The sequence below is a fragment of the Salvia hispanica genome, chromosome 6, assembly GCF_023119035.1.
Source record: "Salvia hispanica cultivar TCC Black 2014 chromosome 6, UniMelb_Shisp_WGS_1.0, whole genome shotgun sequence".
NCBI classification, from domain to species: domain Eukaryota; kingdom Viridiplantae; phylum Streptophyta; class Magnoliopsida; order Lamiales; family Lamiaceae; genus Salvia; species Salvia hispanica.
This window is the reverse complement of record NC_062970.1, coordinates 35,594,977-35,611,497: the sequence shown is the minus strand read 5'-3', so window position 1 is coordinate 35,611,497 and position 16,521 is coordinate 35,594,977. Positions and strand designations below refer to the sequence as shown.

Below are 16,521 nucleotides of genomic sequence, written 5' to 3'. Positions count from 1 at the left end.
GTTGGCTCAGACATTGAAGTAGGAAGGGAAGAGGAGAGACGATTGTTTGCGGATGATCGTCAAGTCAGAACTGGAGAATTGGTTATGAAGGAGAGTACAATCTTTCATACGGTGGAAACGTGGAAAAAGAGGGGGCAGAGGCAGACGTGTGTGTTTGATCCAGGAGGAAGAGACTATTAGTTGAGTCGTGGTTTCCACCTTGAGGGCAAGGTGAATTTTAACCGTGGGGGAGTTGATACGAGTATATCTACAGAATATTCTCATATCTTTATTATTATTTAGCATATCATATCTTTCTTATTTCTTGATCACTAAGTTAGGTTATTAGGGAGCATTATAAATAGGAGTCTTTGTTTATCATTTGAATTATTCATTGAAGAAATACAATTATTCTTTTATTGTCTTTTACTTTTCTCTGCAATTTACATTATCAAAATCCTTAGTTGAACGATAGTTGGCTGCTCAACGGGAATCTTCCCGCGAACGAACCAATATCTTCTCTGCGATCTCTCGCAGTTATCCCTCGATACGAGTCCCCCCGTATCACCGTATATCATACCAATCTAAGTATATATGCCACAAACAAATACCTGGATTGCGAAATGAGAAAATGGGTAAGTTTGATAAGAATTGTTGTTGTGTAGGCCGGGCCGGCGCCATATTTGTGAAGTTTGCCGCACCAACTTCATCAACAGGCGCTCGAGCTCGATCCCGATGGTGTCACGGTTTGATCGCTCTAATGTATAATGTGTTTTGCTCTCTTAATCGCGCTTTCATTCATCATTTCTTTTTACAAATCTCAGCATATATACGTACAAGTTGCACAAATTTCACCTACAAAGTGAATCAAAACTATACATGCATATCAGCATATGTATAATGTATGTAATAAAATCTTGCCGCAATTCGTATTGATGAAGATAGAACCACCTTTTGGCATTTGATTCTTATATCTACTGTGGGATCGGGATCGGATCCTAATTCCATTAATATCAAGCTTCACAAATTTTTTAAAAATAGGTAATACTTCGCTGATATGTTACTAACCCATTTCAACTCCAATCAATTTTAAATTGGATGCTACTCAATCTTTCGAATTATTATTAATCGAAACACTTTCCTAGTTGGAACAAACTGAATTAAATCGAGAAAGCAGAGCTTTCAAGCTAATCGGAAAAAAAAACCCAGAGCATTCTAGTTTAAATTCCTTTGTGATATATATACCTATCACCTGCGCATATATATAGGCACACTAACCCTTGAGGGTTCATTTGGTAGACTATATATGTTTCAATTAGATAGGCTAATTAGCGGATCCTTAACTCAAAAATGAAGGGAGCAGAATTAACACTACTATTAAAGACTTAAAGTGTAGTCTTTCGGTGTCATGAAACCATGCTGAAAAATCAAACACCAAGAGCAATCAATTAGTCTTTAATTAGATTAAAGAATTATATGGAGTACAAAAAAATTGAAGTCTCCCTAGCTAGTTACATTAACTATTCAAAACACATTATGGAGTAGCATATTAGCAATGACCCATGCTTTAATAAAGACTAATTTATCAACGACGTCTTATAAGCCCTACGGCCCCTACCCTCTTTTGAATTTATAATGTTAATACAAATAATTAATATTCCACTTGACATATTATACTTTAGAGCATAACGAACTGAGTCATTATTTCATAGTCAAAATATGTGCAAGTGACACATAAATCAATTATGTTTTCTATAAAAAAAACCATAAGTTTGGAATATTTTTCGAATAAAACTTCAAGTCGGGGACATAAAACATAATCAAGTTTTTTTAAAAAAAACATAATTATATCAAACTACGACAGGCTGTTTAATACAGAAATTAATCAAGAACTTACTATTAGTTAATAAAATATTTATCTACAATTTATTTATTAATTAACTTGTACTACATGACAAATTTAAAAAAAAAAGATAGAGATGATGATCAACTACTTTGACTATTAGAGGCGCATCTCCGGCGCTTCCCGGGGAAAAGATGCCGGAATCCGCCGGCGTGCCAGTCCCCCACGGCGTGGAAGTCGAGTTGGTGGGCCGCGGGCGATGAGGGATCGAACATGCAACCTTGGGGAAAGGGCGGAGGCTTGGCCTTGCGGCGGCCGGCTCCGACGGGCACATTGCGGAGGGCGCCGCCGGCGGTCCAGTAGCGGTGGCAGGCCTTGCAGAAGTGGCGCGGCTGGTTGACGTTGTAGTTGTTGAAGTAGCAGAATTTTGTCTCCATGCTCTTGCACCTCGGGCACGGGATGATCTTGTCTGGCCTCTTCAGATCGGGTTTCTGGTCATCGTGGTCGTGGTCGTGGTCGATCTTTGGCTGTGTTTTTTGTTTGGGCGATATTGTGGCTCCGAATAGCTTGATTGATAATGGGGTGTTGTGTTCTTGAAGTTGAGCCATGTTATGGAATATGAGAAGCACAAATTAAGTGTATATGATTGCTATTGCTTGGTGAAGAAAATTGTGTTGTGAATATATGCTTCAAATAAAGCGAAAAAGTGAACCGGAAACACAGGAGGTGGGAGTGGTTTGCTTTATATGTATCTCTCATTTTTGTATAGAAGAAAATTAAAATACAAAACAGAATAATTCTTCATACATACGATACCATAGTGAGTAGTGACAGATGATATTCATGACATCAATTTCTTGATTTCATTGAGACATAACATAAATATGCAATCCGACGGTCGTTATTATCTTATTAATGACGAATTTTAAGTTACTAGATTAATGACATAATTAATGTTTTCTTTATTTTATGCTCCACTAGTAGTAAATTAGTAAAACGAATCTGGTGTGGTGCATGGACTTGGGAGCAAAGAGAGCCGCCAGCGGCAAAAGAAGGAAAGTTGAGGTTGCACTTTTTGTCCACGTCACTATCTAGTTGAGTTAGTGGGGCCCATGGAACAGGTGGATTGATTGAGTGCAAAGTGTTCAAAAAAGTACAAGTATAAAGCTAAAGATTAAAGGGATATAAAGCTTAAAAGATCTTCTCATTTTAATTCAATTTTATAATTACCAATATGTATCCATTTCCATGTTTTTCTAATCAATGTTTCTCTTTCTTTTTCCCTTTTAGTGGACTACTTTTTTATGTGCTTTTAATTCTTAGCAACGAAGAGAAATAGAAACTGAAAACATTATTTTATCTATTATCATACTTATAAAATTAATTCAAGATCAAGTAAAACTGTTTTGCGTCTAAAATCAAGGTTCACTCATTTTTCCGTCATACATATAAAATCAATCCAATCAAGTAAACTGTTTTGCATAAATCCTCAAAAAAGAACTAGCTTGAATTTTTTATATATTTATTCTTAAAAATGCTTCTATTAAACTAAAATGATCAAATAATTGAAACTACTACATTTCAAGTTATTCGGAAAGAAAAACATTAAATAAAATCATTTTGGAGAATTGATACACGCCTTCACGTGGAAAGAAATCTAATGTACTCGTTGTAATCTATTAACAATTTCGACTATTTAAAGGTAATCGAGTTATTTTTCTTTTGACAAAAAACTTTATTTTCTCTCACATTCTTTATCATAAATATTTCCTCTTCACTTTAAATTTTATGTAAAAAAATGTACTATCAATTATCTTGAGACAGACATGGAGAATACTCTCATTTAGTACTAGTATATTGGAATAATAACTTGTAGTATGTCATATTTGACTTGTTAGACAACGTGACACAAGATTCTTCCTTAGGAATGAATGATGTGTTTTTGTAAGTACCATTAAACTTTAGATGGAAAGAATATCTTTTATATTAATTGGAGTATTTTTTTTGTGCAACCATAGTCCAAAGTTGTACATCTGTCAAATTTAGGGATGATGTGTTTTTGTGCAAGTTTTAACATGAGATTTGTCTTCTAAGTAAGTATATAGTAAATCACAAATAACATATGCTAGTGCAATATTTATATCTGGTATCTGTTTGTTTTTTTTTTTCCACTGTTCATTCACGAATTATGTTGTTGAGTGGTCCGGGTGGATTTTCATTATATTAAGTTAGTATTACTACTACTTTAATAAAGTCACCTTTTAGGATTAAATGAAAAGTAGTCATTTCCATTTCCAACCTAAATCTTTTCTCACTCATAAACAACCATTTTCGTGGTTTAGTTGGAAAGATACACCCTTTTTTTTATTTTACGTCTTTAACCTTTTCTTTAATTGCCAAAGTTTATTTAAAAAAAAGGGGACATGATCCAGTTGTTTAAACGGCTAATTACTTTTTGCTAATTGCTCGTTTGTTGAGCATCATGACATGCCAATGACATAATTATCCTCGATTTCTATTAACTTGGAGATTATTTCTAAATTCATTGCGTTTATTGTTGGTTTTATGGAGTTACAAGAGATAACCGGGTGTAATACAACCAAAGAAGGAATACAGAAAAGAACTGAAATGAAAATTACAAACGGAAATCGAATCTATAAACCGTAGGAAAAGGAAATAGCCGAGTCGAGTAGGCCTCTTTCCGCAAGACGAGATACGCCCCGGTAGTGCTCTTCGGATTGACGTTTCGTCCCCAAAGATAAAACGGCTACGTCTCTGGTGAAGCAGCACCGCTATCAGCGAGCTCCGGCGAACTGGATAGAGGAGAGGGCAGAGCTTCGACAGAAGAACAATGCAGAGGGAGGAGAGAGTGTATGATGCAGAGTGGATTCCAGTTTCTGTGTGTAGAATGCTAGAATGACTAGCCTATTTATAGGCTCAGTCCACTGTAGGGGTCAACGCAGCCTTGATGGCTGTCATCAATGTCAGACCGTAACGGTCGTCGGTTACGAGCTGTAACGTTCGGGCGTTACACGCTCAGAGCTAGAGAGGTTGAATCTAGACGCTTCTAGATTCAGTCATGACGTGGACTGTCACGTGTCAGCCACGTTGGCTTACTGCGTCATACTGACGAGGTGTCATCCCGCTTGGCTCACTGACGTGGAAACGGTAGTGGTCTAAAAAGAATTAGACCCTAGACCCACTAGTGCCAAGTCCAAGTCCAAGTCCAAGTCCAAGTCCAAGTCCAAGGGCACGGGCTCGGGCTCGAGGCTCGCGGCGGGGCGGGAGGCGGGGCGCGCGTGTGGGCTCTGCAGCCCATCTTCGTCCACTATAATTATTCCATATAATAATCCTTCTTATTAAATACTACTAGTTTAATAAGGTTGAAACTTCCAATGTGGGATAATTAACTCTCTTAATTATTCTTTAAGCTTCTCCCATAGCTCATTAAGTTTGCAATTTTGCACAACTTTAATCCCTTATTTCTCACTCACCGGGAATCGGATTTGAAAAAATGAAGATACCACGGTCATATACTCCGAACGTAGATCGACGCTATATCATTTAATTTCACAAAATTAAATGTCTCGTTGTAATTATAATTGGTCAAAGTTCATTGACCGGGCATAAATTCCAACATTTATCTTCTTTTTCTGACAAAGAAAAGGCATAATTATTCCGCCAAGCTTGAGTAAACTGAATGGAAAAGGTTAACCAAAAATATCTTGTTGCATCAATGATTTATGACTATATTATTCTATTTAAAGCAGGCTGACTGTGTTGGAAAAGTGAATGGGCATGTGGCTAATATTCAAATTTGCTTTACTTAAATGAGGAGAATAATAGAAAGTCCCCTTCCCTTTCCATTTATTAATTTATACTCCCTCCGTCCCGCTTTAGCAGTCTCATTGACTTTTCTGCCCTCTTTTTATAAAAATGATAAAAAATAGTTAAAGAAGAGAAATGGTAAATTAAGAGAGAGAATAATATAGAGAAGAGTCTTATCTACATTATTGTCTTTCTTACTTTATCATTTCTCCACTTTAACTATTTTTTATTATTTTTACAAAAAGAGGGCAGAAAAGTCAATGGGACCGCTAAAGCGGGACGGAGGGAGTAGTATATTTTAGAGATTATTACTTATGGATTAACAAAAAATTAATAGCTGTGCTTGTCACAATATATTTTCCCAAGTGGCCAAGTTGGAAACACAACTTCTAGAATCTACCGGGAAATTCGCGCATTCAAAAAATGATAATTAAAGCTAAGCAAGTTATATTTTTAAATAATTTTGAAATAGTACGAGTATGAGATTAATCCCAACTTGGGAAAACTGGAATGATTAGTGAATTAAAACTCCTCGGATGACTAAATTGGTCTTTGGAATTAATTATATTTTCTTTTTGAAATATTCATAATCAATATTTCAATAGTTTCATCTTGAAAATGATAAATAACATTGACTTATAGATTGGTATTTTCAAAACAAAATTATGAAACAAAAAACGAATTGAAAATGATAATTACTTCTCTTCAAGTATACTATATGAAAATTTCTTCGCGTGAAATCGTGTTTTGAAATAAAAAAAAGGGGAAGAGAAATGCAAATCACAGCCAACCTAACACTGAATTCGAATAACATAATCATCTCCAATCCGATATAGACAAATAAAATATTACTATATTATATTTAGGAAAAAAAGGAGCGGATTAAAGGTGGGAGTGTTATTAAATATTGTAGATGCATGCATCATATTATACTGTGGAATCATTATCCTTTTAGTTGCTTAATAGATATACTGTGGAATCATATACCTGACTTGGTTTCCCAAGAGAAAATATAACATCATTGTGACACTTGATGCATTGCAAAAAAAGCAAACCGATTTACAACTGAGAAAAATGGCTTTTTCAAGGGAACTGAGAATTGGAACATGAAACAAAGTATAACAAATAGGTGACTCAATAAAAAGTATAGCAGTTTACATCCAAGCATGTATGTAAATTACTACTAGTCAACCGGCATCAGATTTTTTCTTTTCCCCACCTAATTCACAAGATAATTTGAGCTACAAAGGAACAACGTTTTTATCATACAAATAAAGGCCCTACAAACTAATTACAGAGATGGATTATTCACAAATATTTACCATGCTGTCGAATTCGTACATCAAAATTTCATGGCCAATGGACTGTTTCAATTCCAGTTTATATCATGAATTGAGATTATTAAGCGTCACTCCATGTTCCATCATCTTCAGCATCACTTGCAACAGCCTGAACAAGGGAACAGAAGTAACATAGTGAATAACAGAGATCGGCAGAGGTATCTTCAGGTCATAAAAAAGACTTTTCTACTTATTGGTGGCGAGAGAGAGAGAGAGAGACCTGGCGAATTGCGTTTGCCTTCTCTAAAATTGCATTGACTTGGACAGTGGCAGGGGCCCCAGATGGTGCGATTGATCTTGTCGTCATGGTTGGTCTCAGACTAAAAGACTGAGACCAAAATGATCAAATGGGAAAAAGAGAAAGGAGAAACCAAAAGTCAGTTGAGAGGAAAGATGCAAGTAAGCTAAGTTTTACAACTCTCTATCATATTTCCTTTTTCTAAATAGAATCTCTAATGCCAGGATACTGGATAAGAATAATGTGAGCACATGATGCAGGCAAACCAATATCATGAAAACAGAGACAATATGAACAATTACAAAGCCAGCCATGGCCAAGATGACAATCCACACGAGGTAGTAAATATTAAATCACAGCAAAACTTGAATGACTACAAAAAAAAGTAAACAGACGTGAAATTTCAACTAAATCTAAATAATATAGTACTCCAATATTTTAGGTAAATTTAAGTATCTGAACTTGCAAAGCATGCTTGAAACTGCATCTAATAACGACTAAATTCCCAAACAAATCAAATTTGAAGGAAATGACATAAGAAATAGTTTAGCAATAGTGACTTACTTTTGTTCTGATTTGGTGCAGAAAGTCATTTTCATCTGTGCTCTTGCTCTGGCTTGTTGGTCTTTGTCCATTTGACTTTTGTGAACTGAGCTGCTAAGCACAAATAGTTTGATCATAAATAACCATCGAACAAAAGAATGGAGAGAAGATAAGGAGAAGACGTAGAGGAAGAAGGGACATAGAGATGTCAGACCTTGCTTTTCTGCAAATAAGTGGTGTCATTTTGATCTTCACTTAAGGGGGCTGGTTTTGGCTGAGATATGGTTGAGGCTGAGCGTGTAAGATCAAGAGCATAGTAGGAGCCTTCAGGCATTGCATCAGACTTGTCATCCATAGACGTCGTACCTCGCCACTGAAAAGGAGGGAGAGGCGGTAGAGCAGAAGAAGGCAAGAATTGTGGCTCCACAAGGTACTTAGGGTTGGAATCAATCCTTTCCTTTCTGAACGAGTTATTTATGGTACTTAAACTTTGAAGATCAAACGAACGACAAGACTCAGACTTTTGAACCCCATTATCAATGAAAGGAAATTGAACTCCCAAGTTGGCAGGGATATTTTCCTGGTTTGCCTTCCCATCTTCTGAAACAGATTCTGTCAGGGAGATTCGGCGAAGGGCATCATATAAATCACGGTCCTTGCTAGTTGGAGATTCACTTGACTCCCACTGCTCAGAATTTGATTCTGACTGATTGCTTTGGCAATCATCTGACAATGAAGGTGATGATCGGTAGAATGTGTCAGCATCAGAGTCCGAACCAACATTGTACCGAGGAATAGACACCTCTGGAACCAACTGAAATGAAGGGTATATGTCACTACCACTTCCATTCATATTCTTCCCATCAGGGAATTTCAACTTCAGCTTCGAACTTTCAAATCCATTTATTGGTTGGAATGATATTTTCATGTGCTCCAGTGGAGGTGATGACGATGGTGATAATATAGGAGATTTACCACCAAAGAGTTCTTTACTTCTTCCAGAAAACATGTCATTTTCCACACTTCGATAATTTTTCAGCTCAAAATCATTAGCATTTTTGGAGCCTGCAGAATAAGTGTTGCCACTCCCACCAGGCAATGATTTTTGGTTAGATCCATTCGTAAGCAATCTATTGCTGAGTCCAAATATCCGACATGAGTTTGTGCTATTTTCTTGATGAGCTGAATTTGCAGGCATAGAACTTCCAGGTGCGGGCACATTTGATCCTGTAGATTTGGCATTGTGCTGATAAAGTGAATCACCGAACTTTCCAAGATTAATTTCTAAGTCGGCAGGTGATATTTTCCAAGATGCCTTTCTAACATTCATACCACTTTCATGGTATTCATGGCTGGAAATATCCATTTCGAGGTCCTCTTCAATGCTTCTGGACGTCTCTAGTTGATCTGGTTTACCTGAATTATCACTAAGAATGAAATGCTGGATAGAAGAATTATTATTCACATCCTTCTTATACTCTGGATCTTGAGGAAGAGCATTCTGTACGCTGCAGTCTGGCGGTTTTGATGGCCGGAGTCCGAGCAAGCCACCATTTGTCCAGATTGAAACTGGAGTGACATTAGAAATTTCTGGCACATGTCCGTGAGATTCTGAACTTTTCCTTGTTCCATCAGTAACCGGTCTTGGCCTTCCATCTCTCAAGTTAGATGATACAGTGGATGAAACAGATTCAACATACATGCCAACACCAACAATACCATTTTCATGAGAACCACTGCTTTTTGGGTGGCCTGAACTCAGAGCATCTTCCGACCTTTGGGATGATTGTAAACTATTATTCATCTCGGGGATTGAGTTCACATCATCTTCTCGCAATGCTTCACTAGCAACACAGACAGTTGCATGAAGAGACTTCTGAGATGTTGGGATGAGAGTATGTCCACAACTACCATTGGCCAGAGGACTGCTCGCCACAGCATTAGATTCAGGACTTGAAGATTGACATTCCAAATTATGCTCAAAACTTCCAAGATTTTGAGATTCCAGACTTTTCGCTGTCTCGTCACTAATCGGGGCTAGCCTTCCATCTCCATAGTTAGATGATACAGTGGCTGGAACAACTTCATTGTTACTTTCAGCATCAACATTATCATTGCCATGAGCATCATTTCTCTTGGGGCGGATTGGAGTGGCTGAACCGCCACTTCTTTGAGATGATTCTAAGTCCTTGTTCATCAGGGATACTGAGTTAAGATCATCCTCTGGTGATGCATCATCAATAAAGTCAGTCGCATAAGAGGACTTTTGAGGCATTGGAATTATACTGTCTCCATGAGAAGTGGGATTACCATTGATCAGAGGACTGCCGGCCATAACATCAGATTCTGGACATGAAGATCGGCATTCCAAATCGTGCCTTTTTAGCTCGCACTCATCATCATCTTCTCTTTTCTCCTTCATCTTAGATTGATGCTCTGCAACTTGCTTTCTTGTGCTGTCTAAATCGGTTTCTGATTCAGATTCGATGGTGTTAAGTGCATCCATAAAATTATCAGTTTCACTTTCTATGTCATCTAGATGAACATTACCAGATTCTTCTTCTGCTTCACCATCAGCTTCATTACAAGACTGATCAATCATTTGGTCAACAATTTCAAAATCTGGACACTTATCTCCAAGCGTTTCCATGTCCAAATTCAGAGAAAATGATTCTAACTGTCTATTATGATTATATTCCTGTACCACGCCATCAATGTTCAACTCTTGTAATGTAGGTTCAAATGATTTTCTCTTTTCTTCCCAAGCGATTGAAGATGAACTACATCCAGGCTGCTCTTGAGTGCCCACTTCAATAGTATCATAAACATCTGTAACTTTTTCCTCGAGGAAACTGTAATCTAGAAAATCATTCTCGTGCCTCTTTACTGCAGAAGAAATGGAATCTCTTGATTCAGGTTCCACTGAGTAACTTGGACGGAAATCACCTTCAATGTAGCCAGACCCATTTCTTAAATCCAAATTTGACTGCTCACCCAAATCTGATCTAATCATAGTATCATATGTTGATGCTGTTTGAGTAGGGGAAATATGTCCACCACCAATGCTCTGCTGAGTGAACGGTGTTCTGTAATATTTGCATCATAATGTTAGTCTTTATCATGGACAATCACAATTGTTCATTTTAATAGTATATCACACATGGCTTTCATGCTTTCACCACAACTTCCCACCCCTTCTTTTCCATGATATATCATACATTTACCTGTGATTGTTATAAGAAAATGATGCATCTCTTGACATTTCCTCATTCCTGGGACGTGACCTCCTTTTCTGCTCCAGCAGAACATGCAAGCAAGACAAAAAGATAAGCAACAATGTGAACAGAGAAGGAAGAATAAGAAACAACGGCAAAAGTCAAATGGTATAAATATATCTGAATTAAGCAGTTTTCCATTTCTGGTTCCTTCCACCATGGCACAATCTTTATATTAATATTGCAATACTTCTTCATAAACCTATATACTCTACTCAAGCGAACAATAGGAAACGTAAATCCTAGCCAAGTCAGTTGACAAGAATTACATACGCATAAAGATCTAAATTACCACACAACTGAAAAACATTAAGGTCTCTTTTGCTAGGTGAGTCATGATAAGGATGGATATGATAGCAAAACCAATGCATCCCCTTAGTTACAGATTATAACTGAAAAAGACACCTATTTGGTAGCATAGATATCTTAAACCAGTAGCTAAAGTAAGTGTTTGGCAAACGTGTCTGGAAGTGTGTAATAAGCAAAAACGAACATTTTATCCTAACTAATTCATTTTTTAACGCGTGTGGTGTCCCTTTACCCCTGCTTTCAAAATCAAAGTTGCTCTAATGCTGCTCTCAAGAAAACCTAATCGACCCTTTCTTGGAGCTGCGTGTTTTTGGTTGAACAGCTCACAATAGAGAGTGAAGAGCCTAGCTTACACCCAAAATCCCAAGATATTCATCTTCCTTCTCCTCGCACAATTTCTATTGTCTGTCATACACAGATTTTTTTGGTCCATAAAAGTTGAAATCAAAATCAAAATCCAATTCTAATCCCTAACTCGGAAACAACAAGAGCGTTCAATCTTTGTGTTCAATGGTAGCTGAAATGTGACCACTATTTTTTAATAAAAACAATCAGCACAAAAGTGAGCGAGGAGAGAGCTTCCTTTGTCTGATTTGGTGAGCTGCCGGAAGTGACACACGGATGTGGGTATGCTCCAATAGCTGCCTGACGCCAGCAAACAGAACGCGTCTGTGACCACACTAAGAAACAAGATCATCCAGGAGGGTTCCACGACGCCTTCCACTATTTGAATTCGCTGAGAGTAAAAAGGTGGACAAAGCTATGACTGAGGGGTTAATGGTAATTTCGCCCTCTTGTCACCATTGTGTTACCAATGCAGACTCTGAATCGCACCCATATATCGGAAAAGGGCACTTCTCCGTGCAGGCTTCAGCGGGCTGAAAGCCAAACATGGGCCACCGATAATGCAGAACATGGCTACCAAACACCCAGAATGTGCCAGATAGCATTCATATCTTATCAAGCCTAACAACTGGGGCCTATGTAATCAATGGGTGTTATCATTTTCCTCTATGATGACTCAGCTATAAGCTTCCTCCCTCGTGACATAATTAAACAACTCATAAAAATGGAGAAACTCTCATCACTTTGATGACCCTATCAAGCCTACTCAGGTGCAAAATCATCACCAGGTTCAATTGGAAAACAGGAGAAATGGCCAAGCATCATAGTTCTTTTATATCTGGATGACTAGGACAATCTGAATATATCTTAGATAATTTTAGAAAAATCCTCATAAACATACTTGGAAAAGAGTATATTCTTGGAACCTTCGCAGGGTTCACTTATAGGAGTACTTACAAAATGACTTGGATAGAATGCCACCCAACCCAGGTACAGGTCACCTTTCAAGTTTTATGATGTAAACTAAATTAACTCTGTTTCCATCATTTCACTTATGCCACTAGGCCAAATTCGGACATGTTTTTTCAATCTTATGTGCTTCATAATTTATGAACCAGAAGAAGTCAGAACAAATATTATCACAGGCCTTCATCAAGGTTATCTACATGCAGCTAATCAAACCATTCAACAATGTCTAGCAAATTGGGAGCTTATATAAGGTTGAAAGGCACACAAAAGATAGGATCAAGTTTAAATTGAGGGATTAATTGTAGAGGCTTAGAGGTATGCATCACATTCATTAAGTCATAGCAAAATACTATGCTTATATATAGTTATTTACAGCAATATAATGATATTACAGAATTACAGCACATTACCTTAGCCTTGCGAGCCTTCTTTTCTTTTGAACTCTTGTCTATACTAGCTTCACCAGATGTCACTGATGCTCTCTTAAAAAAAGTTGGATCTGAATACCTTTTCAAGCATGATCCCGGACCACCAGCATCAAACCTAAAAAAGAACACAAGATTTATCCACATGGCCAACAACTGGAATCTATATCAAAATTTTAAGAGTTGGCCATACCTATCAAGCATATGCAAACAAGGTGGGTGACGGCAGTCTTCATAAGATTCTGTGATGAATTGGGGCACGTCACTGTATATAAAATGATTTTGTTCACATCGGATCCGCGTATGCCAATTGGAACCTACAGAAGATTATCTTTGTAAGGACCAAAGGAATGGCAGAGCAATTACGTAGGAATTATCAGTTCATGCAACTCTAAATTAGTACAAAACGTCAAGAGACAGCTCGAGCATAAGTTCGAGAAGCTGACTTATAGCTGCTAAAAATCACTTAACACAACTTAAAAAATATAGTAAAGGGTAACAGGGTAGAAATTGCAAGGCCAGAAATTTAAGACTACCAGAAGTATAGGCAAAGTGTAAGTGACTCCTTTGAGCCAGTAAAGCCTTCTCAAGCGGAGAAAGGGCAGATTCAACTCGTCGAACACGTGCCATCAACTTATGGCTTCTAGCAGTTGTAATGGTCACTTCTTCCTGCAACCCATGAAAAACTTCTGCTGCAAACCTACCAGATGCAAAGAAGTTGTCTCGGTATCAGCCTCGTTTACATATTACACTTTTGGGAACTTATTAATACAACCATTATTGTTTCTTTCCATTCTTTCTAGCGTCGATTTTATTGCATTTATGTGACATATGCAATCAACTCACTACCCTATACACCCGTATCCATGAATTCGTGTAAATGTAGATACACTTGCAAGCCTAAATCTGCAGAAAAATTACTTAGCGCGATTTTGACCAAGCTGCGGTAAATGGGGAAACTATCCCCTTTCCTAATTTAACTGAAGGGAAGCAACAACTCTCCCTTCCCACAACTTACAACACTTGTAACCTAGCATCACATTGTTTCACCAAAAACCAAATCGTGAACCTACATATCAATTGCCCAAAATTAAGACTCGAAACTACACAAATTCCCGTAATGAGCGCATAACGCCCCCACTAGAACTCAAGCCGGCTCAATGAAGCAGAAAAGATAAAAGGAAACTGACTCAGCGAGATCACCGAGCTGACGTAAGACGCCGACGAGGCCGGCGACGGCGACTCCTTGGAGAATCTCCTTGGGTTCGTCCTTATTGGCCTCTCTGTAGAGCTCCGGAGCTCCAAGCGCGTACTCATTCCTGACCTCCGCTCTCAGGAGCGGCATCGCAAGTCAACAGGAAAAAAGGAGAAATCCTCCGAAATTGTTGAGGCAGAAACAAAAAGGAAATGCGAAATGATGGCAGGTGAATAGAATGAGAGGGGGAATTAGGTTTGGGGATTACAGCAGCGTAACTGCTGAGAGAGTGATGTGTAGAGAGAGAAAAGCCTTATCTGTCTACTGCTACTATTCCTATATAACATGAGAGAGAGAGAGAGAGAGAGAGAGAGAGAGAGAGGAAGACGACATTGCCAACCCTGCAAGCCATTCCTGGGTGGGCGCGCACAGTAAGAAAAAAAGTGGTTGAGAATGACGGAAATAGGCTTGTGATTTTTACGAGTGAAATTGACTTCCATGGAGTAAATGACGAAACTGACCCCGCAGTTTCGGAATTTAATTATTCCGCCGTGAAGGACTCGTCACGCCGCTCTGCTTATTTTATGTCACCTAAACTACTCCTAGCACTCCTACTAAACTATGATTTGCATAACAAACTTTTTTCTTTTTTATATTTATTGAAGATTTAATTTTATTTAGTTTTGCTGTGTTCCAACTTCACCTAGATAGTGAATTGAGAATCGACATATAAATATCAATGCCATTTATATGGTAGGTGGACATGTTTTCATACGAAATACTGTATGTAAATTGTGATGCACTCACAAAACAAATTTAAGGAAAGGATGGAATTTATTTCTCCTTATTGGTGCGCAGTGGCCAACCAAATCTGACTAGGCCAATTATTACAACTGCCATATTCCTCTCCTTCTACCTTTATTTAGTTTTTATTTTTGGTAAAATGGAGTATAGCAAACTAATCGGTTATCACTCCGATTCAACAAAAAGAAGTTTTTATACCAACCTGTTTTCGAATATCACTGGCCTTAAAACGAGTCTCAAATTAATTTTGACGACATTTGAATCTTGCAAACAAAACAAAATTTCGTTGGAAAATCACAAATCGAGATTGGTGGGGCCATTAGGTCATTAAATCAGATCAAGTTGAGGACCATTTTAGATATCATAATATACAAGTTACAAGCATTGAAGAAAAAAAATTAGAAATTGTTCTTAAAACCCAAACTAATAGTAGTAATATTCAAAGTTCTTCATATAAAGTTATAGTAGCATTATATTGGAAAGTATCCGATAACCTGCAATCTGCATGCTTAAGTAAAAACTTAAAAACTCACCTCCTCAGATTTCTGATCAGTTCTTCAATATATTATTTTCTTCTTTTTAAAATAACTGAAAGTTTGCTCAATAACATATTCAAGAAAAAGAAAATGATCGTCGGATTTTAAAGGCTCCAAATCATTATAGCTATTTATTTTATAGAAAAACAAAAAATCCATGATACACCACTCTTCATAAACAAACTTAAAATAGACTACTGTAAATTGAAGTCCTCGTAAAATTAAGTGGTCCTAACGGCTTAATCAAGGAGTCAAAATAAAATAATGTCCCAATTGAAAAAAAAAATGTCTGTCGTATTTATTTATAAATTATCTCTATTGAACGTTAGTTCAAAATTTTCGCAAGTCTTTCAACGTAACTTAATTTATTTGAAATTTTTTAGACTTTAAACCCTAAACATCAACGTCAACAAATGGAGGTCACATTAGTCTATTATCTCAAATAACATCATCTTCTGAAATCTAATAACATTTGTAAAATTTATGTATGTACATCTCACCTACTATAACTAAGATAATTAAATTAAATTTTTTTAAGGCGAGATAGAGAATCACATAGGCCATACATATTGATACTTTTTATTTTGTCTATTAATGACCCACAGGGAATATTACTTTATATCAATAGATCTCTGTCCCATTAAAATATTTTGCAACTATCAGTTCTGCAAAATAAAAAACTTAAGGATGGATCAGATCTTGTAATATTTCCTCTTGTTTGATTCCTGGCACACATGGCCTAGCTAGTCACTAACTAATTTAAAATTAGAAATAATTATTAGTACTGAATTAAACAAAAATATAAAACGAGACAGCAGCAGTATGTCAGTCAGTGTACATAGTTGACTTTTGACTGTGTTACTGTTATGTTAATTGGAGATTTCTTAGACAT

The 16,521-nt window shown here is 37.2% G+C and overlaps 2 protein-coding genes across 3 annotated transcripts; both read right to left on the bottom strand.

Annotated features, from left to right (window-relative positions):
* Nucleotides 1–1,852: 1,852 nt before the first annotated feature.
* LOC125197050 (dof zinc finger protein DOF1.5-like) lies at nt 1,853–2,619 on the bottom strand. The gene has a single exon (XM_048095746.1). The coding sequence runs from the start codon at nt 2,428–2,430 to the stop codon at nt 1,966–1,968; it is 465 nt and encodes a 154-aa protein (XP_047951703.1). The 5' UTR covers nt 2,431–2,619; the 3' UTR covers nt 1,853–1,965.
* A 4,148-nt stretch (nt 2,620–6,767) lies between these two features.
* On the bottom strand, nt 6,768–14,679 carry LOC125193946 (protein SCAR3-like). 2 transcript variants are annotated; one of them, XM_048091903.1, is made up of 9 exons: nt 14,285–14,679; nt 13,631–13,794; nt 13,288–13,411; nt 13,080–13,212; nt 10,996–11,063; nt 7,986–10,857; nt 7,793–7,885; nt 7,211–7,318; nt 6,768–7,099 (listed from the first exon to the last, which is right to left on the bottom strand). In XM_048091903.1, the coding sequence occupies exons 1-9, from the start codon at nt 14,437–14,439 to the stop codon at nt 7,052–7,054; spliced, it is 3,765 nt and encodes a 1,254-aa protein (XP_047947860.1). In that variant the 5' UTR covers nt 14,440–14,679; the 3' UTR covers nt 6,768–7,051. The 2 variants fall into 2 exon arrangements, with proteins under 2 accessions (XP_047947860.1, XP_047947861.1); XM_048091904.1 differs by having other exon boundaries at nt 7,793–7,882; nt 14,285–14,676.
* Between the last annotated feature and the right edge of the window lie 1,842 nt (nt 14,680–16,521).